Source organism: Myxocyprinus asiaticus, chromosome 32 (assembly GCF_019703515.2).
Source record: "Myxocyprinus asiaticus isolate MX2 ecotype Aquarium Trade chromosome 32, UBuf_Myxa_2, whole genome shotgun sequence".
NCBI lineage: Eukaryota > Metazoa > Chordata > Actinopteri > Cypriniformes > Catostomidae > Myxocyprinus > Myxocyprinus asiaticus.
The window spans coordinates 14,053,086-14,079,821 of record NC_059375.1 but is presented as its reverse complement, the minus strand read 5'-3'; the positions used below and the strand labels follow the sequence as shown (position 1 = coordinate 14,079,821).

Sequence of the window (26,736 nt, the reverse complement as noted above, 5' to 3'; positions counted from 1 at the left end):
CCCACTGTTTCATGGGGCCTGGGTAGCTCAGCGAGTATTGATGCTGACTACCACCCCTGGAGTCGTGAGTTCGAATCCAGGGTGTGCTGAGTGACTCCAGCCAAGTCTCCTAAGCAACCAAGTTGGCCCAGTTGCTAGGGAGGGTAGAGTCACATGGGGTAACCTCCTTGTGGTCACTATAATGTGTTTCTCGTTCTCGGCGCATGGTGCGTTGTGCATGGATGCGTGAAGCCTCCTGCCTCTCCGTGGTAACACACTCAACAAGCCACGTGATAATAAAAAGTGTGCATCTCAGGCGTGGAGGCAACTGAGATTCATCTTGAGGCGAGTCACTACGCCACCACGAGGACTTAGAGCACATTGGGAATTGAGCATTCCAAATTGGGGAGAAAAGGGGGGAAAAAAATATAAATAAATACCCACTGTTTCAAAATATAGCCACAAGACATAAACAATATGCGTGTTAACATGATTTTATTGTGATAAATGGCTTATTAAGCTTTTCTGTGTAAAGTTGAATCCAATTTTACAATTTCGTTGTCATGACGACGTAACACCATAAACCCAAAAAAGTGGCTGTAAAAATTACAGCTCAAATAATACACAAGTTTCAACAGAAGAATTAATGTGAGTGCTTTTATAAAATTATAAGTTTCACATTTCTGCCGTTTAACCCTCCAAAAATTGTCCCCATTCACTTCCATTGTAAGTGCCTCACTGTAACCTTGAGTTTTGCTTTTTTAAAAGAAAATGAATGATGAATGGAAATTATATTTTCTGGTATTCAACATTATTCCTCTAATGCTACTGATTGAGCTCAACACGAAGTGAACTCTCAGGGGGGTTTGGTGGTTTCTTTTTAAATAGGGATGCACCGATGTATCTATCTGCTGCTGATATTTACCAGCCAATTACTGACCAAATTAAAACCATCTGCATATCGGTAATAAGCATGAAAACATGAAGGCTTATTTATAATTAATTTGTAACACACTTTTTTTTTTATAAAAATTGTAATTGCCACAATATGTAGGAGGGTTGGCACTCCTGAGAACATGTAATATTTAATAGTTTTTTCTCATTCTCACATTACTGCAGAAAAAAAATAATAATCAGGCCATAAACGGACGTGACAGTTGTGAAAGCACTTACTTACAGGCTACATGATGAGGGAAAACTTTCAAAAGGCTTTGAAACCAGCAGACCTTGACTTGAGATATCAGAATTTTTTTAGATTGGAAATTTGATATTTTGGAAATTATTTATTGTAAGAACAATAAAAAAAAAAGCCTTTGTACCACTACATTTTTAAGCATTCCTTAGTAAAACAGTTATCTGATGTACCATTATTGTTATCAACCTGTAGTTTTTTTTGTTAAAATTGGTATCGGTATTTGCCAAAAATTCTCATATCGGTGCAACCCTACTTTCAAATATTAAATTTGTACAAATTTGGAAATAAGACCAAATAACTTGTGACTGGCAATGTTAGCTATAGAAGAATGTGCATGAAATGCCAAGCCTATTCATATGCCTACATGACTTTATGTACACATAAGTTGGGTAAACAATGTCACATGTAACATCTGGATGACTTCATTTTCATTTTGGGCTGTTACAGTGTATGCACTTAAGATTAAGACAATTAATGAAAACATCATCAACCCTGTGGTCTCTTAAAGTGTAAAATATTTCATAGAACAATACATCACCTACTTTTCCATGAAGATGGAAGAACATCTGCAAAATTATGTCACTGAATTGCCAATGAACACTGGACAGTTTAATTGCAGCGACAGACACTGGGTAGTTTTAAATCATGAATCATGCAATCGCTGTACATGCATAATAAATATGTTTATTCAAATGGAATCCATACTTGGCAACAGTATCAATTTTATCAGATAAAAAAAAACACGCGCACACAAAACAAGTGCAAACACATCGATAAACAGTTAACAGTTAAAAAACATGTGGTAGTGTTAAGAGATGTCACAAAGGAAATCTTTCAGGTGAACAAAACATTTGACACTTTAAGGAAAGTAAAACCAACGTGTAGTTTTGGTAGGTTTACGCAAACCAATGGCTTGCAGTGAGGAACATGTTTGTGCAAAAATCAGAGGAAACATTTGGACAGCACTTGAAACAGAAATATGTTGAACGCTGATCATAAGACTTTAAAAGGTCATGTTTTCTTATCAGCACACTCACTGATGTTTTAATGAAAACATTTGAGAAATACTGTAACTCAAAAAATGAACGTATACATAACGTCAATGGCAATGATAGATAAATTAGCACTGAATAAAAACAAATATTGTTTTTTGGTCTGTATTTTTTCAGGGTATTCTCCTCGACTCCAGGCAAACATGTCTGTCTGCATGCCAAAAACTGTACGGAGTACATATTGTCTTTTTCACAAACAACAGAGATGGACCAATACAGACAACCCGAACACAAGCTGAAAAAGCATTGGCAATGGCTGAACAGGGTTGCATAAATCTTGAAAACAAAATACTATAAAACTATATCAATACTGTTGCTCTTCCTTAGAGACATTGATGAGATCATCTTGCACGCAAGAAGTGGGCATATTTACGACCCTAGAAAAAAGATGAATCTATAAAGATGATGTCAAAACCACAAAAATGCAGTTTGCATCATTTAAATGAAAAATCCCCCAATAAATCTGAGATAACTTACTCCTTTCAAAATCCTCTTACAACAGGAACTCTTGGCAATGCTCACTTTTTCAGGACAAAAAAAACAACAACTTTAAAATAAATTAGTCACCCTGTTTTACCATATAAACGTACAAAGTACCAAACAAAGATATTATTAACCAGCTGAACCACAGCTTGAGTCCGTTCATGTGAGAAAACATGTGGTTAATTGCCCTTCCACACAGACAGCCACTTCAGTTATTCAGAGCATCATCTTCAGATAAGAGTTTTATGGCAAGATGAGAGGCATTTGTATCCCAGTCAGTGATGAGTCTTGCGTGGACACCACTCAGTATTTGGGTAGAGAAGGCAGTGGACCGTTTTAAACCTAAAGAGACAGTGGTTACTAGATGAAAACCAGCAACTAACAGTAGAAAAAGCAGGTTATGCCTAAGGTGGCACTAAAATTGTGTATATATTACAGCTGGGAAATGTAATGTGTTAATTTCTGCAATTAATAATTTACTAATCTTTTTTTAAAATTACGTGATAAATGCAGTATCCATTTTTTTCACTTCCTGAAATTCGCTAATGTTTTTCCTCACTTCCTGTGGCTAGAACTGGTATTACACAGATGAGCCAAAATATCATGACCACTCACAGGCGAAGTGAATAACGTTGATCATCTCCTAACAAGGCCCCATGTCAAGGTCTGGATAGATCAAACAATCAGTTCTCATAGTCAATGTGTTGAATGCAGGAGAAATGGGCAGGAGTAAAAAGACCAGAGCGACTTTGACAAGGACCAAATTGTTATGGTCAGATGACTGGGTCAGAGTATCTCTGAAATGGCAAGGCGTGTGGGGTGCTCCCGGTCAGCAGCGGTGAGTACCTACTGAGAGTGGTCTGAGGAGGGACAAACCACTAACCGGCGACAGGGTGTTGGGTCCAGTAACAAACCCATCTGGCTATCCCAAGGCTATCCCATTTGGTCTAAACCGACAGATGGTCTACTGTGGCACAAATCACAGAAAATGTTAATGATGGTTACGGGAGGGATGCGTCACAACACACAGTGCATCACACCCTGCTACGTATGGTGCTGCATAGCCGCAGACCGGTCAGAGTGCCCATGATGACCCCTGTCCACCGTTGCAAGCGCCCACAATGGGCATGCGAGCGTCGGAACTGGACCTTGGAGCAGTAGAAGGTCTGATGAGTCCCGTTTTCTTTTTACATCACGTGGACGACCATGTACGTGTGCGCCGTTTACCCGAGGAAGTGATGGCACCAGGATGCACTGTGGGAAGACGACAAGCCGGCGGAGGCAATGTGATTCTCTGCGCAATGTTCTGCTGGGAAACCCTGGGTCTGGCCATTCATGTGGATGTCAATTTGACATGTGCCACCTACCTAAACATTGTTGCAGACCAAGTACACCCCTTCATGGCAATGGTATTCCCTGATGGCAGTGGTCTCTTTCAGCAGGATAATGCGCCCTGCCACACTGCACACTTTGTCCGGGAATAGTTTGAGGAACCATAATGTAAAGTTTATGGTGTTGTCCTGGCCTCCAAATTCCCCAGATCTCAATCCGATTGTGCATCTGTGGGATGTGCTGGACCAACAAGTCCGATCCACGGCGGCTCCATCTCGCAACTTACAGGACTTGAAGGATCTGCTGCTAATATCTTGGTGCCAGATACCATAGAACATCTTCAGGGGTCTTGTAGAGTTCATGCCTCAGCGGGTTGGTGCAGTTTTGGCGGCATGCGTAGGACCAACAGCATATTAGGTAGGTGGTCATAATGTTTTGGCTCATCAGCGTATATAAATTTCCAGGAGGTACACGCTCGACCTGACTGCACATCCTAGCACATAAACCAGTTGTGTGGACCAGTGCACGCTTATTCATTACACGCGACGCATGTCCCAGACAGTTTACACAGGAGCGGATTTACTGTGCAGAGAATGTACACTTCACCTGTAAGCGGTGAGCCAGGTGTAGGAGAGATATGGGCAAGCTGCTGTTAAATTAAAATTTCTGTTTATTTTATATCTGTATGTACAGAATAGTGTCTAATAATGCATTGAAAATGTACACTAAAGTTTCTTGCAATAAAGCTTGAATCTGGCAATTTGATCCTATTATTAAAAAAGTCCACTGGAAAACGGCAGAAGATTTTGCCCAACTTGTAATTACAGCATTTAAGACTTTATAGCATGTATACATATACTTGTAACTATGGTAGCCCGTTTCTGCCAAATAATAATAATAATAATAATAAAAATCGTGCTTTGTTAAATCAAAATTATGAGATAAAAAGTCATCATTATGAGATACTAAATAAGAATTATGGGATTCAAAAGTCAAAATTTTTAGATAAAAAGTAATCTCATAATTATAATTTAGTACCTCAAAATTATGACTTAGTAACTCATTATTATGATTTATTATCTCATAATTATGATTTACCAAAGCACAATTTTTTTATTTCAGACTTCTGGACCCCACTGTATATACAGTATTTGTCTGTATGTGTGTGTGTGTACCGTGAAGGGTCTTCAGCCAATGAGAAAGCTCCCCCAACACTGACAACATTCCTCCTGTTCTCGAATCCACCATAACTGAGGGTCACCTATGGAGACAAAAACTAGGTTAGGTATAAGGAGGGCAGATGATTGGGAATAGCAAGTGTTAGCTGAGACTTAGCTGCTTTGACAGATCTCAAACATTACAGGAATCATGCGGTTGGAGTAGGCAGGTATTACGTAAGAGGGCTATATAGATGGGACAAAACAGGTGGGTGGGAAAAGTCTGGGATCAATGTTAACTTTTCCTGCAGAAGAACACTGCTCAGACAATGAAGTTAATTGTACCCAGCAGGAAACAAACAACTTTAACCAGCTTAAACTGGCTTTCTGGTCCTAGCTGGTTTACAATGGTCTTCCAGACTGACCAGCTGAAAGGTTCCCAAAACCCAGTCAAAAGACCAGCCTGACCAGGTTGAGAGACCAGCTAAGACCAGCAAACCATCTTAGGCTGGTTTAAACTGTTCAATACAAACCTGGAGCAGTTCTATTCTACATCACATTTTAGTAAAATCACGTATTTGAGAAGTTTGTGAATTTACATAATGCACAACAAAATGCTGAACACTATTTTAATGGTTTACATGCAAATCAATAAACTAAACTAAACAACATAAGAATATTTTTCTCCACTCTTAACATCAAAATAAACAGGTATGCACACAAGACACTGAATAAGCTAACAGAATGCCAATAGAGGTGTTTTATGCGAAGCAAACAATCTAGGTGTGTCAATCAGGTTCTCTGTAAGCTGTTTCTTCGATAAAGGAACATTATGCTGTTAACATGACCCGAGAAGAATCACTGAAGGATCATGCATGTAAGCGCACTCATTAGGGACCCTGACCTGTTTGAGTATGCTGTCTGTGGGAAGTCTCTGCAGATTTTCTAGGTGTGAGTGGAACAGGCCCGTGTGTGTCAGAGGAACCTCCAAAAGAGCCTCGATGATGTAACCGATTGTGCAGTCGTCAGGGAGACGGATCTTCTCTGCAGTTGTTATGAAGTTTCCAAGACTGTGAGAGATAGAAAGAAAAAAGAATTTATGTTTCAAATGGCAATTCATGCATGCTAAAAAACAAATCAGACATGAGGACTTTAAATAATGCAAAACTGAAAACTACATGTACATCAAAATGCAGATAACTATCAAATATCAACTCACTGATTTGCATGTAAATCTGTTTAAGAGTTTTATACGCAAATCAGTAAACAACTCTTTACGTAAGATTTTGGGTTTGCTCTAATCTTAACGTATAAACTGTTACATAGTTCGATACTGCATGCACTCTGAAGTTTCAGTATGGCGACAAACGTGTTTACATGCAAAGTTTGAAACAGCTTTTGCTTAAACTATGTGTGACCTTTCACCAATAAAAGAATACTGGTTATGGCATTTACATTAACCTTACACATAAAATGAAAGATTTCTCACGATTTACTCACCCTCATGCCATCCCAGATGTGTATGACTTCTTTCTTCTTCTGGACACAAACTAAGATTTTTAGAAGAATATCTCAGCTCTGCAGGTCCATACAATGCAAGTGAATGGCGAACAGAAATTTTAAGGTCCAAAAAGCATAAAAAGGCAGCATAAAAGTAATCCTTGTAACTCCAGTGGTTAAATCCATGTCATCAGAAGCGATATGATAGGTGTGGGTGAGAAACAGATCAATATTTAAGTCCTTTTTTACTTTATATCTCCACTTTTACCTTCTTTTGTTTCTAGCAATTCACTTTGTGCATATCGCCACCTACTGGGCAGGGATGAGAATTTATAGTAAAAAGGGACTTAAATATTGATCTGTTTCTCGCCCACACCTATCGTATAGCTTCTGAAGATATTGATTTAACCACTAGAGTCGTATGGATTACTTTTATGCTGCCTTTGTGATTTTTGGACCTTCAAAGTTCTGGTCGCCATTCACTTGCATTGTATGGACCTGCAGAGCTGAAATATTCGATAACACTTTCTAAGAAGCCATATTTATAATGCATTGTAAAGGCATTATAATGCATTAGTAATGTCTCATAATACACCTAATAATATGTTATAACTTGTAACCAAAATTACCTATTCATAGTTATTCCTTAGAGTATAATGCATTATAACACAAACAACATTTAATTTTATCTGCAGAAGTTATAATGTATTATATACTGTATAACTGTAATATACTGTACATAAAATGACTTAAGTAAAGTGACAAAAGCAATGTCTGTTACTGGACTTTAATGTTTATGCATCTTATTTGGAGACTTATTTTATAAATAACTTCCATTAGACAAGTTTGACTTGTAATGTATGTCACAAGTTTATGTTATTGCGTTTATAAGATATTCCTTTCGAAATTTACTTAAAGCAGGCAAAGACATCTTATAATATGATCATGTCATAAAGCCTTTTGACTGTTTACTCTATGCTGCTTTTGCATGAGAGCACTTCTACGATTAACTTCATTAACTTCTACTGCGTTAAAACTGGATGTTGCTTGTGTTATAATGCATTATACTCTTAAGTATAACTATGTATAGGGGAAGTCTTATAATGTATTATAACTGTAGTTATAATTATTTATGTGAAGTTATAACTTATTATAAAGGTGCATTATGAGACATTATGAATGCAGTATAATGCATTTGCAATGCCGTTACAATGCTTCAATGCTTCATAGAAAATGTAACCAAATATTCTTCTAAAAATATTAGTTTGTGTGAAAAAAAAAAAAAAAAAAAAAATCACATCTGGAATGGCATGAGAGTGAGTAAATGATGAGGGAATTTTCTTTTTTTGGGTGAACTATACCTTTAAGCATAATCTGTGTAAATGAGTAAAAAAGTGTTAAAGGAACATTTCGGGTTCAATACAAGTTAAGCTCAATCAACAGCATTACCACAAAAATAAATTTCAGCTTGTCCCACCTTTTCATAAAAATTAAAAAAGCAAACTATATGTGTATTAACATACATCTTTTCTATGTAAAATTATATGCAATTTACATTTTTGTAAACCCTAAAATGACTGTATGATGATGACGATTTTAACAAATTTACAGCTCAAATAATACACAAGTTCTTTTTTTTTTTGCTTTTTCCCCCTTTTCACCCAATTTGGAATGCCCAATTCCCAATGCACTTTTTAAGTCCTTGTGGTCGCGTAGTGATTCGCCTCAATCCGGGTGGCGGAGGACGAATCCCAGCTGCCTCCGTGTCTGAGACCGCCAACCCACGCATCTTATAACGTGGCTTGTTGAGCGCGTTGCCACGGAGACGTAGCGCGTGTGGAGGCTTCACGCCATCCACCGCGGCATCCACGCTCAACTCACCACGCGCCCCACCAAGAATGAACCACATTATAGCGACCACGAGGAGGTTTCCCCATGTGACTCCACCCTTCCAAGCAACCGGGCCAATTTGGTTGCTCAGGAGACCTGACTGGAGTCACTCAGCACGCCCTGGGATTCGAACTAGCCAACTCCAGGGGTGGTAGCCAGCGTCTTTTACCACTGAGCTACCCAGGCCCCCAATAAACAAGTTTTAACAGAAGAATTAATGTAAGTGATTTTACATTTTTGTCTTTAAACCTTCAAAAAATTCGCCTCACTATAACCTTAATTTCCGCTTCTTTTTTTAAAGAAAGTCAAATTTTCTTTTTGTGGTAATCAACATTATGCCACGATTGCTGTCAATTGAGCTTCACTTGTACTGAACCCAAAATATTCCTTTAAGTGTAAAAGACCAATTTTACCTTGCCCAAGGACTCATTTTGAGTGCTAAACCGCGGCTGATGCAGAAGCCAGCTCCTCCAGTGGCAAACCAGAACTTCACCGACACCTGCAGAAGATATACAAGATTCAATGGTTTGGTCTACTCTAAAGAAGTAATATTACAATCAGCATTCTGCAATTGCCACTCCAACAGAAATAGTTCAAAGTACATTTTGTACACTGTGCAGTATGTGTATACTGTATGTGTATAGTCAACAATAATTGTGTATTATTGTGTGCATAATGCATCTTTGGTACATCTTGCATATTGTTATACTATCACTATATGACTGCAATGTTGGTGGACGATGCTCCTAAGATTTTCACCCACTGTTCCAATGGTGTCATGACAATAAATTGATTTGATCTGATTAAAAAGACAACAAAACTGTGGCTAAACATAATCTGAAATAATCAAACTCCTATCACTTGGAGTTTAGTACTCAATAACACTTTCTTTCCTGTCCAAGGACATGATAAGCTCACCGATCCATCACTCTTGACTCTCTCGGCTGCCTCTATGGGGTGGTCCAGACTGGGTCTGCCAAGATACACATCCTGTGTATGAGAATACAAGGAGAGCAACTCCAGCAAACTGGGAAGTATCACGTAGTTATCATCATCTACATGACAGAACCACCTGCATAACACATGGCAAAGAGAGAAAGCAATGAAACCACTGCATCTCCTCCACTTTTAAATAGAAAGTAAAGCTACAACGGCGCATCACAAAAGCTTGAAACGGACTATCTTTAGACACGTTACTTTAAATGATCATTGACTTAAGATCTGATGTTTTCAAGGCACCCTTAAAAAGGCCTAGTAAAATAATGATCCATAAGAGGCTGTGCCTTACAGCGATTTTACCCTGGGTAAGGTGTGTTCTTATGCACAATATTATAAATGACACTACTGTTCAATACACAGTTACATTTCTTATTAATAATTATTAGAATAAACAATTCTTCCACCAAGTAATAAAACTTTATCCCAACCGTAGGTCGTTTGTAGCTGACTTAGCGCTTTAATATAGAATGTGCGATCACATTTGAGCATTTATAGTCATTAATAGCGGATTCCAATCAGAATGTAGAGCCAGTTTAAAAACTTCAGCCAGATTAGAATGACTGAAACACAATGAAACATCTGCTGATAAGAAGACTTAAATGACAGGTTGTGATCTCTGTGATGTGAAAAAGATGTCGGCAAAGTGGCAAACGTGGCCTGAAGACGAACTCAACTTTTTCTGTGACTCGATGAACTTGTCATATTCTACAGACATCTTACAGCACAGGGCTTGGCGAGTGTGAGCCGCGGAGCAGTTGGTGTTGATGATGTTGAGCCCTTGAGAAAACATGACAATGACAGATCACTAATCAATTTCTGATTAATATGAAATCACGATGACTAGATGGACAGTTTGACTTAATTACAGGCAAGGCTAGTTTCAGAAAACACAGTCCATGCCGTAATGCAGTGAAGCATGAATAGGAGAATGTTGTTCATATTTTTCAAATGTTCTAATATTTAAGGGATAGTTCACCCAAAAGTTGAAATTCTCTCATCATTTACTCAACTTCATGCCATCCCAGACGTGTTTGACCTTCTTCTGCTGACCAAAAATGAAGATTTTTAGAAGAATATCTCAGCTATGTAGGTCCATACAATGCAAGTGAATGGTGGCCAGAACTTTGAAGTTTCAAAAAGCACATAAAGGCAGCATAAAAGTAATCGATACGACTCCAGTGGTTAAATCAATGTCTTCAAGAGTGATATGATAGTTGTGGGTGAGAAACAGATCAATATTTAACTCCTTTTTTATATATATATTCTCCTAACTGCCCAGTAGGTGGCGATATGCCCAAAGAATACAAATCGCCAAAAAAGAAGAATGTGGAAGTAAGAGTAAAGATTTATAGTAAACAACAGACTTAAATACTGATCTGTTTCTCACCCACACCTATCATATTGCTTCTGAAGACATGGATTAAACCACTGGAGTCTTGTGGATTACTTTTATGCTTCCTTTATGAGCTTTTTTTTGGACCTTCAAAGTTCTGATCACCATTCACTTCCATTGTATGGACCTACAGAGCTGAAATTTTCTTCTAAAAATCTTTTTTGTTCAGCAGAAGAAAGTGTCATACACATCTAGGATGGCATAAGGGTGAGTAAATGATGAATTTTCATTTTTGGGTGAACTATCCCTTTAACTCTATAAGTTCTACCATCCATATGAAAGTACCATGTGTTACCTGCTCTCTGCCTGAGCTCCTTATCCTCCCCATCAGTGAAGATAAACGTCTGAAAGAGAGAATGCAGTCGGTGATCAAGTTGCTTTCACAAAACAATCTGCTCAGTGTGAAAGCCAGAGATACAGTGACCAAGCACTGCAAAGAAGTAAAGCTGTAAAGTCTTGTAAGGTTGACTATTTCAGGCAAAAAACAAAGGGTCAGAGAGAAAGAAAAAATAAAAATCAATAAACACAAAAAATTGCAGAACAACATGGGGAAAAAAACAACATTGAAACTTGAATGGCAATTGCCTGTGCAGTACTGCAATGATGCTAGGGTGTCATTAGTGGTTACCAGGGTGTTGCTATGTTGTTGCTAAGGTGTTCTGGTAGGTACTAGCCCAAGTGAAATTTTGGTCTATAGAAATGGCTTGGGTTTTTCCTTCAGTTAAAATCTATGGATTTATTAGTAACGCTTTACAATAAGGTTCCATTCGTTAACATGAGTTAATGCATTAGGTATCTTGAACTAACAATGAACAATATATTTTTAAGGGCCAATAAATATATTTTATATATATATAACAATATATTACAATGAACAATAATATATGTTAACTAATGTTAACAAATGGAACCTTATTGTAAAGTGTTACCAATTTATTTGCCTGTTTTAATCGCCCACTGAGTGAAAATCATAAATCTGATCACCAATTTGAAGTATCACTCATAAGGGCAGCAATCAAAATATCAATACGATGATAAATCTTCATGTTCTCATTGCCAGTGGTGTGCACAGAAGGGGGAAAGCAGGGCGCCAGCCCCTTTCGTTCACAAATATAAAGGTGCCTTTCTGGTCGGGCAGAAAAAGGGGAGAAATTTTGATGATAAACAAAATGATCAAATAAATTATTAATTTTTAACTTCTCACAATAACAGTAATAATGTGTCAATGTAAGATTTTCTTGTAAATCGCAGAAGCATTAAAGAAAATTAAGTGGAGGTGCCCTTAACAGTGCGAGCAACAGCAGATCGATGCAAATTCCAATCGAAAATGATTATCCCAATGCCCTACTTACTCCAAAGGGCAGAGCCTTTGAAGTGGGTACCCTAAAGGGAACATTGCATTACTGTATGAGTGTACCCTTCACTATCAGTATTGTGGAAGGGCCCTTCGAGAAAGGATTTATTTTCTCACTTTTGTTTGGAACAAACAACCCTTCGGTTGGCGTCCCCTTTCAGCAGTGCCCTTCATGTGCAAAAGTGCCGTTGGGAATTTTCATGCGACTATCTAATCAGCCAATCATGTGGCAGCAGTGCAATGCATAAAATCATGCAGATATGGGTCAGGAGCTTCAGTTAATGTTCACATCGACCATCAGAATGGGGAAAAATTTTATCTCAGTGATTTAGACCATGGCATAATTGTTGGTGCCAGATGGGCTGGTTTGAATATTTCTGTAACTGCTGATCTCCTGGGATTTTCACACACAACAGTCTCTAGAGTTTACTCAGAATGGTGCCAAAAACAAAAAACATCCAGTGAGCGGCAGTTCTGCAAACGGAAACGCCTTATTGATGAGAGAGGTCAACAGAGAATGGCCAGACCGGTTCAAGCTGACAGAAAGTCTACGGTAACTCAAATAACCACTCTGTACAACTGTAGTCAGTAGAATAGCATCTCAGATTTTTTTATTAATTTACAGAGTAAATGTAGCGCATTACTACCCACCTCTGGTAAGGAGTTTGCATTCCTGTTTTAAACTACAGTAAGGGTAGCACAAAACACCTTAAAAGAAGAAAGGGCCAATAAAAGTAATTTGCTTTTTGGTAACAGAATTTTTTATCTTTATGGACCAGTGGTTCTCAACCTTTTTTGATGAATGCCCCCCTATTTCATTCCCTAGCAGACCTACTCTAAACACAATAAATACACAATATTAATATTTATAAGTTGTAATAAAAATGAATTATATTCCCTTACTCCCCTAATGTAGCCTATGACAAATTTAATAGAGCTGAAGTAGTGATAAGATAATATTTATTATCAATCTACTTCTCCCTAAAGTACAGTTAGTGTCACTATAGTAAATTCAAGGGTGATGTAGAATTCTGCCCTGAAATCAAATGGTTTCCGCTTCTCGAGCCGTGTTTCTCACTGATTCTCGCAAAGCTGTGAGTTTAAGAGCTCAAGACCAGTCTGCAAGTAAAAATGCACCTTCTTTGCGCTAATGCTGCTCTGTCCATTGAGCCATGTCCATCTACAGAGCCATACAGGTGCATTAGCCGAGGTTGTGCCTTGCCGGTGTATTTGCCGCTGATAAACCAGATACTTCAGATGCATTGCTAGTCTTCAAAATCAGATGAACCATGGTACAAATGCATACCAACCCGTATAATTGAGAACAAACTGATATACTCAAGTCTAGATAAACGTTTTAATTCAAAGAGGAACTTAATGATAGATTTGATTATTATGACTGATAAACGCCCCCCCCCCCCAACTAATCTGCTCTCAGCACCCTCTGGCATCCTTTGAACTTCCCCTGGTGGGGGGGGGTGAGAACCCCTGATCTAGAACATTGCATTAGTCACAGCCATTTTCTAGCAGAATTTTCTTGTTTTAAAGGAAACGTTCACCCAAAAATTATAATTCTCTTATCATTACCCACCCTCATGCCATCTCAAACTTGTATAACTTCTGTTGTTGTGAGGAACAAAAACAAAGATTTTTTAAAGAATGTATGAGGTGTTTTTGTCCATACAATGTAAGTCAATGGGGTCTAAAACTTTCAAGCTCCAAAAAGGGCATAAAGACAGCAGAAAAATAATCCATAAGACTTGAGTGGTCTTCTGAAGCAATACAATAGCTTTGGGTGAGAAGAAAGTAATACGAGTTTGGGACAGAATGAGGGAGAATAAATGATAAGAGAATTTTACATTTGTTACTAGGGCTGGGCGATGTGCAAGAAATATTTTCACAATATTTTGTACAAATCACTATATATATATATATATATATATAAATATTTAAATAATCGCGTTCTCCGATTACATTGTCACCACCCATGCCCCCACTTCCGAGGCATAGGTAAATATTTTGCACGCATTTCACTTCCACCAATCGATTTTGTTTTAAAAATTTTAATCATTTTTTGAAACATGAAAAACTTAAACCAAAGATATTTCTAAATTCATATTGCATTTCAAACGAAAACAAAAAAGCAATTAACATAATGAAGTTTTAAAAAAATCTCATAACCACCTGCCCAAATCCAAACATTTACTGTCTTGCAATACATATCACCAGCCACTTTTCCACTTTGCCACTTTTTCTCTTCCGTTCCGATTCCGATATCGGAAATCTCAGTATCGGCTGATACCAATCCCGATCCGATACCAGTGTTGTTTTTTTGCATAATCAGTTTAGAATATCTTCTATCAGATCTCTTTTTTGTTCAATTTAGTTGTAAGATATCAGCTCACTTTTCATTCACATAGTTATTTTTTGGAACCCATTCAACTTAAATATTATTATAATTTGTAAACAAATGATAATAATAATAATAATATATTATAATAGTAATATATCTCAATCGTGCACCTCTCTCTCTTTCTTCCTCACTCTCCCCTGAGTTCTGATTACACGCACCTGCATATCATTAGTGGCTAATCAAGGACAGCATGTAAACCCCGCTTTCACACACACTCTTTGTCTGTTCTCATCGATAGTATCTCTGAGACTCCAGACCTTTCTACTATGTCAAACATACCTGTGTCTTCATTATTGCCTGCAAGTATCATAAGACTGTTGTGAGTTATCTGTTCATCGTGTCTTTACCCTGTCTAGATATTACTCACCTGCTGTTTGCCACTCTGCTCAACTGGATTTACTTACAATGTTTACATCACTGTTTCAATCATCTGTTCAATAAACCCTGCTACTGAGTTCATATCTCTGCCTCCGTGAGTCTCTCCGTGACACCTTTAACTTTTAAACCCTCAAGCTTTTATTTTGACATTCTAAACTCTCCAGGAAGTCCTGTATGTGTCTGTCTGTAGGAAAGTTCACAGTAGTTTAATTAGCTCCTTATTCCAATTCTGGTGAAAATGCTCCTCCGGTGCTTTTCTAAATGCATATTATAAGTGAACCAAACTATTGAGCATCTACATCTGAGATGTTGTTCGCGAGTAGCGCTCAAATATTGCGCACCGCTGTGAAGGCTAAAAATAGCCGAGTGTGTGTAAACAGAGCAGCGCCATTCAATAATACGCTAGAGCTGCGTGTGCATTTTATATATTTACTTATAAAACACAGCCTTTTGTGATTCACAGAGCTATCGCACGTCTTGAAGTGGCTTTGAATAAAATGCACGAGTCATATGAACTACTTTAATTGTGTTTTAATGGTTCTTTTATGTCATTTTTTTTAGATTGACAGTAACGAACAAGACTAACACACAGTATCAGATTTGGATCGGGCTCGTCGGACCGATACCCGATCCGTTTAAAAACTTCAGTATCGGAGCCGATACCAATCCAGGTATCGGATCGGTGCATCCCTACACGCAAGTATCCGTCTACGACAAGAGGTTAAACATTACCAACACAAATTAAGATCTAAAGACAATTATATATATAAACATAATAATGAAAACAACAATAACAATATAAATATACAGTTGAAGTCAGAAGTTTACATCTTAGCCAAATACATTTAAACTCAGTTTTTCACAATTCCTGACATTTAATCGTACAAAACATTCCCTGTATTAGGTCAGTTAGGTTCACTACTTTAAGAATGTGAAATGTCAGAATAATAGTAGAGGGAATGATTTATTGCAGCTTTTATTTCTTTCATCACATTCCCAGAGGTTCACAAGTTTACATACACTTTGTTAGTATTTGGTAGCATTGCCTTTAAATTGTTTAACCTGGGTCAAACATTTTGGGTAGCCTTCCACAAGCTTCTCACAATAAGTTGCTGGAATTTTGGCCCATTCCTCCAAACAGAACTGGAGTAACTGAGTCAGGTTTGTAGGCCTCCTTGCTCGCACACGCTTTTTCAGTTCTACCCACAAATTTTCTATCAGATTTAGTTCAGGGCTTTGTGATGGCCACTCCAATACCTTGACTTTGTTGTCCTTAAGCCATTTTGCCACAATGTTGGAGGTATGCTTGGGGTCATTGTCCATTTGAAGACCCATCTGCGACGAGCTTTAACTTCCTGGCCGATGTCTTGATGTCTTGCTTCAATATAGCCACATCATTTTCCTTCTTCAGGATGTCATCTATTTTGTGAAGTGCACCAGTCCCTCCTGCAGCAAAGCACCCCCACAACATGATGCTGCCACCCCCATGCTTCACGGTTGGGATGGTGTTCTTCGGTTTGTAAGCCTCACCCTTATTCCTCCAAACATAACGATGGTCATTATGGCCAAAAAGTTCAATTTTTGTTTCATCAGACCAGAGGAAATTTGTTTAAATGTAAGATATTTGTCCCCATGTGCACTTACAAACTGTAGTCTGGCTTTTTTATAGCAGTTTTGGAGCAGTAGCTTCTTCCTTGCTGAGCAGCCTTTCAGGTTATGTTGATATAGTACTCGTTTTACTGTGGATTTAGATACTTGTCTACCTTTTTCCTCCAGCATCTTCACAAGGTCCTTTGCTGTTGTTCTGGGATTGATTTGCACTTTTTGCACCAAACTACGTTCATCTCTAGGAGACAGAATTCCTGAGTGGTATGGCTGCGTTGTCCCATGATGTTTATACTTGCGTACTATTGTTTGAAATGATGAACGTGGTACCTTAAGGCGTTTGGAAATTGCTCGTAAGGATGAACCAGACTTGTGGAAGTCCACAATTTTTTTCTGAGGTCTTGGCTGATTTCTTTGATTTTCCCATAATGTCAAGCAAAGAGGCACTGAGTTTGAAGGTAGGCCTTAAAATACATCCACAGGTACACCTCCAATTGACTCCAATTAGCCAATCAGAAGCTGATTGCCTAAAGGCTTGACATCATTTTCTGGAATTTTCCAAGCTGCTTAAAGGCACAGTTAACTTGGTGAACATAAACTTCTGACCCACTAGAATTGTGATATAGTCAATTAAAAGTGAAACAATCTGTCTGTAAACAATTGTTGGAAAAATGACTCATGTCATGCACAAAGTAGATGTCCTAAACGAAAATTATAGTTTGCCATATGAAATCTGTGGAGTGGTTAAAAAATGAGTTTTAATGACTTCAACCTAAGTGTATGTAAACTTCTAACTTCAACTGTAAATAAACCATTACCTCTGGAAAGTTCAACACAACCCACATAATTTCTACTTTCATAAAACGGCTACAACAGTTTGTTTTCTTCACTTAATCTGTGTTAACTAATAGAAAACACCAGTTCTCCACTGTGTTCTCATCCAATTTGTGTTTGTATTGTGTTTTGTTAATGCAGTTACTGCCTAAAGAAAATTAAATCGAACTCAATTTGAGGTTCAAGGTTTTTGTATAATTTTATGATTTAATCATTTTCATTTTTGTTTCTTAAACTGCACTTTCACCTAAGCAAATCGTAAGGTAGTTTAAAAGGGCCTTCGCATGCCGTAATTTTATTTAAAAAGAAAACCTTAGTTTAATTTCATGGCCTGCAAATTAAGAAACTTTTCTTTATGCAGTGGATGATGAATACAAGTTGATGTCACAAAGCAATGCGTTTTAAATAACTTTTATACATTTAAAAAAACTTTTCATAAAGACCGCAATGTTTCGTCACTCTCATTATTTTTGCTTGCTTATATGACATTTCATAATAATTTCTTATGCCGAAAGGCTGCATTTCTTTAATAATGAAATTTTGAATACATTAATCAAGTTACTGTAATGTTTAATGTGTTTGTTCATTTGTTCCTTGTCATGTGATCTGGTCACGTGATTTCATGTTTCCCTCCATGTTCATGTGTCTTGGTTTCATTGGTTTATTGTCTAGTTATCTTGTTATCAGTTCTGTTATGTCATTGGTTATCTTTGTCTTGTGTTCTCCCATGTCCAAGTATTTAACCCTCATGTTTGCCGTTGTGTGTGTATGTAACCTTGTTGGATTAGTCAAGTCAATTTTATGTCAAGTTCAAGTCAAGTTCATGTTTTTTTGTTAACGTTTGTAGTTACAGTTTTTGGATTTCACGTTTTGGAATAAAACTGCACTTGGGTTCATCACACATCATCGTCTTCATCGTCTTTGCCAGTGCCAGCCAATGTTACAGAATACCTGACCTACCAAATGAACCCAGCAATCCAACTCCTACACCTATGTCAGGGGGATCGTCCCCTGGAGGATTATGTGGAGGACTTCTGCGCTCTGGCCTGCCGAGTGGACTTTAATGAGGTCGGCCTCAAAGACATTTTCTGTTTTGGACTTAATGAGCCAATCTCTTCTCTGATGCCAGGCGGTCAGAGTACCCACAGCCTGGCTCAGTATATCGACCTTGCCCTGCAGATTATTGGTTCTGCGTTCACTGTGGGGGAGGCGGATGCCGAGCCGGAGTTCCTCGTCATGGCCGCCGAGCCAGAGTTCCTCGTCATGGCCGCCGAGCCAGAGTTCCTCGTCATGGCCGCCGAGCCAGAGTTCCTCGTCATGGTCGCTGAGCTAATGCCATATTTTGCTCCAGATCCTGTGCCTGCCCCATGCCATGTCACAGCCACGCCTGAGCCTGCCCCATGCCACGTCACAGCCATGCCTGAGCCTGCCCCATGCCACGTCACAGCCATGCCTGAGCCTGCCCCATGCCACGTCACAGCCATGCCAGAGTCTGCTCCATGCCACATCACAGCCAAGCTTCAGTCTGCTCCATGCAAGGTCTCAGGCTCATCTCTGGCCAACGAACCAGCATTGCAGGCCTTGTTCGTTCCAGAGCCATCTTTCACTGGGCTATTTGAGCTGGAACTGGTTGCCGCCCTTTTGCCCACCCTTAGTTCTCCTAATCGGGCAAGGGGAACTTTCGACCCTCCGACCCCGCCTAGACCCTCCGAGCCCTGGACTCCGCCTTGGCCTGTCGATCCCTGACATCACCTCGGCTCTACGTTCCCTCGGCTCCACTGCGGTCCTTCAGCCTGTCGACTTTACCGGGGTCCCTTGTCCCTCCAGCTCCTCCTTGGTCTGTCGGTCACCTGGCTCTGCCTTGGCTCTCCGATCCTCTGGCTACGCCTCATCTCTCCGATCCATCAGCTCCACCGGGGACCTCCAACCCTACGGCTCCGCCTTGGTCCTCAGCCCCACCGTCTCCGCCTCAGACTTCTGATCCCCCAGCTCCACCTTGCTCATCCAAACCTCCGGCACCGCCTTGGTCCTTCGAGCCGTCGGCTACTCTCCGGGTACCAAGTTCCCTGGTGTCGCCCTTCAAGTCTCTCACGGCTCCGCCTTCCATGGCTCCGCCCCTCGAGACTCTCATGGCTTCACCTTCCACAGACGTTACCCTGATCCCATGCTCCACGCCTTGTCTTTATGTCAAGTCAAGTTAAAGTCAAGTTCATGTTTTTTTGTTCACATTTGTAGTTAGGGTTTTTTGAATTTCATGTTTTGGAATAAAACTGCACTTGGGTTCATCACACATCATCATCTTTGTCATTGCCAGCACCAGCCAACTTTACAGATGCTAAGCCATAACATATTATTTGTTACAAGCCAACAAAGTCATGTCTGAATCAAGAGAGGTTATAACTGGAAAATGTTTCATGCCATTCAGTGAACATGTCAGCAGTGAACATGGACACAACTAGCCTCTTTAATCCGTAATGCTTATAATGTTTTAAAAAAATTATTAGTATCTAAAAACTTAAGTGCATGATAACTATTGGGCTACTATTTAATATATTTGGTGACTTCCCAGCTCCATGGTGTTGTCATTTCCCGATATTGTTGATTATTGTCCGTCAATGACTGTCGCAATCGGCATCAGGATAGTTGTCATATATCATCGATGTCTGATTATATCGTCCTATTACCCAGCCCTCTTAACTATCCCTTTAAGGTCCTTTGTATAATTCCCACTACCCCTTAAATGTCCTTTGTATAATTCCCACTACTGTTGTCACGTTAGAACATTCAAAATTAAGGGATCCTTGACATTTTTCTAAACTTAAGGTAATTGGCTTGCATGCAGACTTGATACATTTTAAGATGCTTTTCGGAAATCTTAACCAAACAAAGCCTCTTTGAGAAAGTCTGTTTTTGCTAATCTTAAGAGGATTAGACTTCTAGTAAAAGCTTTCCACTGAACACAACTTTTCTAAAAAAAAAAAAAAAAAGAACTCTTCCGTGACCTCTGTATAGATATTTCCACCTGTACATTTCTTTTTTCGAAATTCAATCGGGGCAATTGAAGGATGGTTCCTTTTTTACTCATTAAAAATGTCCAGAGTTGGACTTTGAGCCAAAGTTTAAACATTGCCAATTGGGAAAGAATATTTCCGCAGGCATGGACTGGTCATTAATACTGAGCTGTTGTTTATGGAAGCACATTTCTGCCACATAAAAATAAAATAAAATAAAAATATGCTTTCGTAAATCAAAATTATGAGATACTAAGTCAAAACTTTGAGAAAAAGTAACAATTATGAGATAAAAAGTCAAATTTGGAGATGGTCAAAATTTTGAGATTAAAAATGTAACATTTTAAAATACTAAATCATAATTATGAGATGCTAAATCAATTATTAGATTAAAAAGTCAAAATTTTGGGATAAAAATTAATCACATAATTATGATTTAGTATCTCAAAATTATGATTTTTTTTTTTTTTTTTTATCTCATAATTTTGATTTACCAAAGCACAATTTTTTTCTTTGTGGCACAAATGGACTTCCATAGTTGTTTTATAAACGCTTGGTTTCAAAATCTAGTTTTTTGAGCGACGAATGGAAACAGACAGAGCACTTAAAAATTCCTCCTGGACATCTTGGCCCTGTTGTGTGCAACAGCAAAACAATGGTATTGCAATGCCTATTTTCCTGGTACCTTTGGCAGTCAAGTGAATGTACTTGGTTGAGAGCAAACACACGGCGTCTTGTGTCTGTGGGTCTCAGGTTGCTGAGGAACTTCCTCTTCCAGGGGCCCCAAGGGCCTCCAAGACAAGACCACCCACCCCCCCCCCCAACCACCCACACTGTTAAAAGCACCAGGCACAGCGCCACAGAGCAGCTGCCACACTTTACGCTGACAACTGCATATATTAACACCTCTAAAACATATCACTACCTCTAGACTTCCACTGTAAAATAATAGCACTAAAGGTGCATAAAGTGTATTAAAGGGATAATTCACTTAAAATGAAAATGATGTTAACATTTATTCACCTTCATTTCGTTTGAAGTCTGTACAATTTTCTTTTTACCGAAAGCTTTAAAAAGGGATAAAATATACGAAAAAAGCACCATAAAAGTAGTCTACATGACTTGTGTGCTATATTTCAAGTCTTATAATAACCTTATGATAGCTTTGTGTGAGGAACATATTGAATTTGATGGCCCAAGGATGACATAATGACTTCAAATGCCATTGGTTCTTGTATGTCTCGTGACCCATTGTGACAAGCTAGGTTTAAATGTGAGTAAACATGAATGTGATTTGGAGCTAGGGCCATGGGGTAGATTTTCAACAATGAACGCCTTACATTTTCGATATTATGATCCTTTCTGATACTTTAATGGATACTTTAAAGCTTTTTGTTTTCTTTTTTTTTTTTTTTTTGTGAGAAACAGATTAATATTTACAAGATAAAATTTTACTTTAAATTCTCCTCCCTGCACACTGGGTGGCGATATGCACGAATAAAGTGAATTGCTAAAAACAAATGTAGCAAAAATAAAATAAATATTGATCTGTTTCTCACCCACACCTATCATAATGCTTCTGAAGATATAGATTAAATCACTGGAGTCTTATGGATGACTTTTATGCTGCCTTTATTTGCTTTTTGGCGCTTCAAAGTTCTGGCCACCATTTACTTGCATTGTATGGACCTACAGAGATATTCTTCTAAAAATCTTTGTGTTCTGCAGAAGAAAGAAAATCATACACATCTGGGATAGCATGAGGGTGAGTAAATGATGAGAGTATTTTCATTTTTGGGTGAACTATTTAATTACTTGTACACAATACCTGTTCCTTTGCTTTGGAAACCCATGTCTGGGACAGGAGCTGCAGTCTGGACTTGTGGTATTTCCTAGTTGTCTTTATGGCAATAAAAATGTCTCTCAAGTCCAAAGAGTTTTTGGAACGTGACCCGGGGGAGTTGGCATGTGCAGGGGCCCCCTCTAACACCCTCTGCAGGTCTCGGGGTCGTCCCCCGAGAGGAAGCAGGTGGGTGAAACTATCATCCTTGGCATCATCATTTCCTTGGCGTACAGCTGATACAGAGTTCCTGTGGAGGCCATGTGTCCATCCGACTCTGGAGGTTTTGGCATGTGGCCGGGGTTGGGGCAGATCCCCCTGCCGCTGCGGAGGTTGTAAGGAGGGAATAAGCAGCACCAGCAGGGCGCAGAATGCTAAGGAGAGCAGGAAGCAGATTTTGTTGCTGCCAACATTGGATAAGTGCATTCTTCCTCTACTCAATGCCAGCTCAACCGGTCGCACCTGCCTGACTTTCCACTATAGCGCCCATCTTTACTGCATCACAGAGAACCCTGCGTAAACAAAACCACACATGCATACCAATAAATATTCATAATATTTGCATACATAACATGCACACTACAGCATATAAGATTCTGTAACTGTATACAATTGAAGAGTACAAAAGCATTGAGGAAAAGCATAAAAACAATAAACAAACAAATAAAAAGATTAAAAAACACAAGAATGACAAAAGCGTAAAATTAATTAAAAAAGAAGAAATGAGGGGGAGGGGAAAATTACAATTTAAGACAATAAAAATTAGAGACTTAAAATACATTAATGAAAAGTTCACTTAAAGGGATAGTTCACCCAAAAATGAAAATCCTATCCTAGATGTGTATGACTTTCTTTCTTCTGCTGAACAAAAATGAAGATTTTTAGAAGAATGTCTCAGCTCTGTAGGTCCATACAATGAAAGTGAATGATGGCCAGAATTTTGAAGCACCAAAAAGCACATAAAGGCAGCATAAAAGTAATCAATAAGACTACAGTGGTTTAATCCATGTCTTCAGAAGCAATATGATAGGTGTGGGGTGAGAAACACATCAATATTTAGCCCCCCCCCCCCTTTTTTTAATACTATAAATCTCCACTTTCACTTTCTTCTTTTGTTTTTTGGTGATTTGAATTCTTTGGGCATATTGCCACCTAATTAAATATTGATCCCCACACATATCATATTGTTTCTGTAGATATATATATATATTTAACCACTGGACTCGATGTGTGGATTACTTTTATAACAACTTAAGATGTTTTTTTGAACCTTCAAAGTTCTGGCCATCATTCACTTGCATTGTAAGGACCTACAGATCTGAGACATTCTTCTAAAAAATTTCATTTGTGTTCAGCAGAAGAAAGTCATACACAAATAGGATGGCATGAGAGTGAGTAAGTGATGAGAGAATTTTCATTTTAACTTTAAAAGTACTGTTCACCCAAAAATAAAACTCTGCCACCATTTGCTTACCCTCATGTTGTAGAAACTCAGTCACCATTCACTTTTATTGTCTGGAAAAAAGATGCAATGAAAGTCAATGGTGACTGAGACTAACATTCTGCCTATTTTTTTCTTTTGTGTAGCAGGTTTACATCACAGCCACATAATCAACAACTATTCATCAACATAACTAAAATTTTCAAAGACTTTTTCTTGAAATCCCTCCTTGTGCAATCCAATGAATGCATATGCGTTCAGTTTCATTTTGGCACAGTCATATGTCAGCAGGCCTTGGCAACCCTAATAACAGCCTTAGCCATCAAAGTTAGCCATTTCCTGTCTTCTATTTTCAGAGTTAAAATGATACCTGATGTGGAGGCTGAAGGCTGCCGTGTCAGCATGAAATCATATTCATATTCATCCCCAGCTGAAAACTCTCCTAAATGAGGCACAGTACTGCTTCATCAATGCAAACCGACACTAAACAAAGCCAACACGCAGTCATGTCCACCACTGGAATACATCTAAAGCTTGATATGTTCACATGTATATCAATCCCTGCTCTGAAACATCATGTTTGATCATTACAATATAAACTTTCATACGCACCATGATATTAGAATGATTACCATATTCATGCATCATGGTATTTACTATAAGGTACTTCACATGTCTACACAATGATTATATAACCATGTTAGTGGTAATATCATGGTTCTTTTGTTTAGTGTAACACGTAGTTTTCTTTGATTTGACGCCAGTGGAAACTGCCGGACTAAAGTGACCTGGACAAAAGATTTCAGAATAATGCGCAAATAACACGCGCCTGCGATGACCAAAAATGCAGCCAGCGGTAAACTTCCCCAAATGAACGCAAAAGTTCGTACGATTAGCAAAATGTGAAATGCAGAGGTAATCGCTTGTGATTGCGAACAGTTCGTATTTGGTAACACCAAATACGAACAGTTTCTTACCGAGAGTGATCAGATCGGAGGTGCTTCGTGTGAGGGAGCTCGTCATCCTCGGGGCATTTAAACGAATAAACACACTGTCGATCATGCCAGGCTAAAGTAAAATAAATAATACTTATACAGCGATCCTGTTAAAGTTCTATTTCCTCTTCGTCAGCATGAGTCATTCGTATCCATCTCATTATTTTCTCGCTTTAAGCTTCCCGAAGCACAAACTTATCACTGTGGCTCATTCATTGTAAAGTTACTCCCATGGAGCCGTCTATATCATCTCAGTCAATACTCTGTTACTCAGCTATGAATCGTTGCTGGAGTGTTGTGTTGTTTTTAATGACCCCTCGGACCGCGCCGTGCCAACACATATTTTCAACTACATTGTCCTTTCCAGCCGAGGCCAAAGACGCGTGCATTGAACATCAGCGCCCTCTGGCTGATGTGATGTAACACTACGCACAGTTGATTTAAAGACCCCGTTAAATCAAAATGAAAGTTTTGCTGCTTTTAGTCCATATCTACACTGCCTGGCAAGTGGATTTAAATTAGCAGATAATTAAGAGCCTATGATTGGATCATTATTGCAGTGATTAATATGTTTCAGCGGGCAACAATTCTTTTAACCCTAACTGATACAGTGTGTAGCTCATTTCTTAACCCTTGTGCGACCTTCAGGACATTTTTGTTTTTGCTTGTGTTAATGCCAATGGCATACATTTTGCCAAAGGTGTGTATTTTGGGGAGAATCTATAATACACTGTGTACACAATATAGATACACTCAGGACCTTAAAGGTGCTATATGCAATATTTGTTACTGTACTAAATCGTAAAATGACCATAATATGTCATTAGAGAATTAGGAAACGTGCTAAGTTGAAATACTGGCTTCTCTGATAACAATGCTACAGCCAGTATATTCTACTTTGAAGTTTCCATTCCAATTTCTGTTTATGTTTTGGCCTGTGTGATCCCGCCCACTGCCCACTCACCAATAGTATTTCGACACCGCAGGGTTGCCAGATTTGAACAAGTTTGCAGGCAAACAACACTGCGTGCTGCAGCCATGGAAGCCAGCAAACTAACTGGATTAGAGGTAACAGATTCCACCCGACCTAAAAAGCCTCGCCATCCATCTAAAAACCACCATGATCAGAGGCATAGTAAATCAAGGATAAATATTGGAGATGCCTTTAGAAGATGGAGACAGCTTAAAGCCCAGAAAACCTTTAAAACAGATGCTGAGTTGGCAAATTTTCTCCTTAACAGGTAAGCATTGAGCGTCACCTAAAATTAGCTATACAATTTATCTTGGCTACAAGTAGGGATGGACATTTTGAGTAAAATCAACATTTGAGTGCTCGTGTTGCATGTCCTCATTCTGGCAACCTGCAAGAGCTTCTAGTCTGGGGCGGGGAAGACAACTCTCCAATATTTTGAATTTGGACTGCAATACCCATTTCAAACGCTTGTTGCAAATCTTACGTATAGCACCTTTAAGGACAAAAATGTCCCCATTGAAACCCATTAAAACTACAATATTTGATCCCAGTGCCATTAAAGCATAAAATTATGAATTCTATGATATTATGCTTTCATTCCGGAGCCCTGGCTTCAAAATTTAATATTTATTACATTTTCCACCAGATGGCACCATTTTTCTTATGTGTAGCCTATGGAGCAAGTACATGCTTTTTTCCTATTTTCTGTTTGCTGTTTTATAGAGCACTGCAGGCCAATTGAATAAATGATGCAGCTAAAATTGTGTGGGTGTGTTGGTATGGGTGTCAGTGTGTTTTGTATGTGTGTATTGAGAAATTTGTGTGTATGTGTGTGTGTAAAATACTATCAAATCACATCACTTTTATTGTCACACAACCATATACACAAGTGCAGTAGTGTGTGAAAGTCTT

At 38.7% G+C, this 26,736-nt stretch overlaps 1 protein-coding gene across 2 annotated transcripts; it reads right to left on the bottom strand.

Moving 5' to 3' along the window:
* Positions 1 to 463: 463 nt before the first annotated feature.
* Positions 464 to 25,217, bottom strand: rfng (RFNG O-fucosylpeptide 3-beta-N-acetylglucosaminyltransferase). 2 transcript variants are annotated; one of them, XM_051666578.1, is made up of 9 exons: positions 24,834 to 25,217; positions 22,404 to 22,927; positions 11,276 to 11,324; positions 10,262 to 10,364; positions 9,507 to 9,660; positions 9,002 to 9,087; positions 6,103 to 6,268; positions 5,217 to 5,302; positions 464 to 3,051 (listed from the first exon to the last, which is right to left on the bottom strand). In XM_051666578.1, exons 2-9 carry the CDS (start codon positions 22,839 to 22,841, stop codon positions 2,985 to 2,987), a joined length of 1,149 nt encoding a protein of 382 aa, XP_051522538.1. In that variant the 5' UTR covers positions 22,842 to 22,927; positions 24,834 to 25,217; the 3' UTR covers positions 464 to 2,984. The 2 variants fall into 2 exon arrangements, with proteins under 2 accessions (XP_051522538.1, XP_051522539.1); XM_051666579.1 differs by lacking the exon at positions 24,834 to 25,217 and adding an exon at positions 24,227 to 24,808.
* Between the last annotated feature and the right edge of the window lie 1,519 nt (positions 25,218 to 26,736).

Bases quoted from the DNA above. Each gene is read 5' to 3' on its own strand.
- rfng (XM_051666578.1), bottom strand. From the start codon at position 22,841: ATGCACTTATCCAATGTTGGCAGCAACAAAATCTGCTTCCTGCTCTCC. The intron at 9,661-10,261 runs GTTGAGTTCGTC...TGTGTTATGCAG, and splicing joins TTCATCGAGTCACAGAAAAA to GTGGTTCTGTCATGTAGATG. The intron at 5,303-6,102 runs GTCAGGGTCCCT...TTGTCTCCATAG, and splicing joins CAGACAGCATACTCAAACAG to GTGACCCTCAGTTATGGTGG.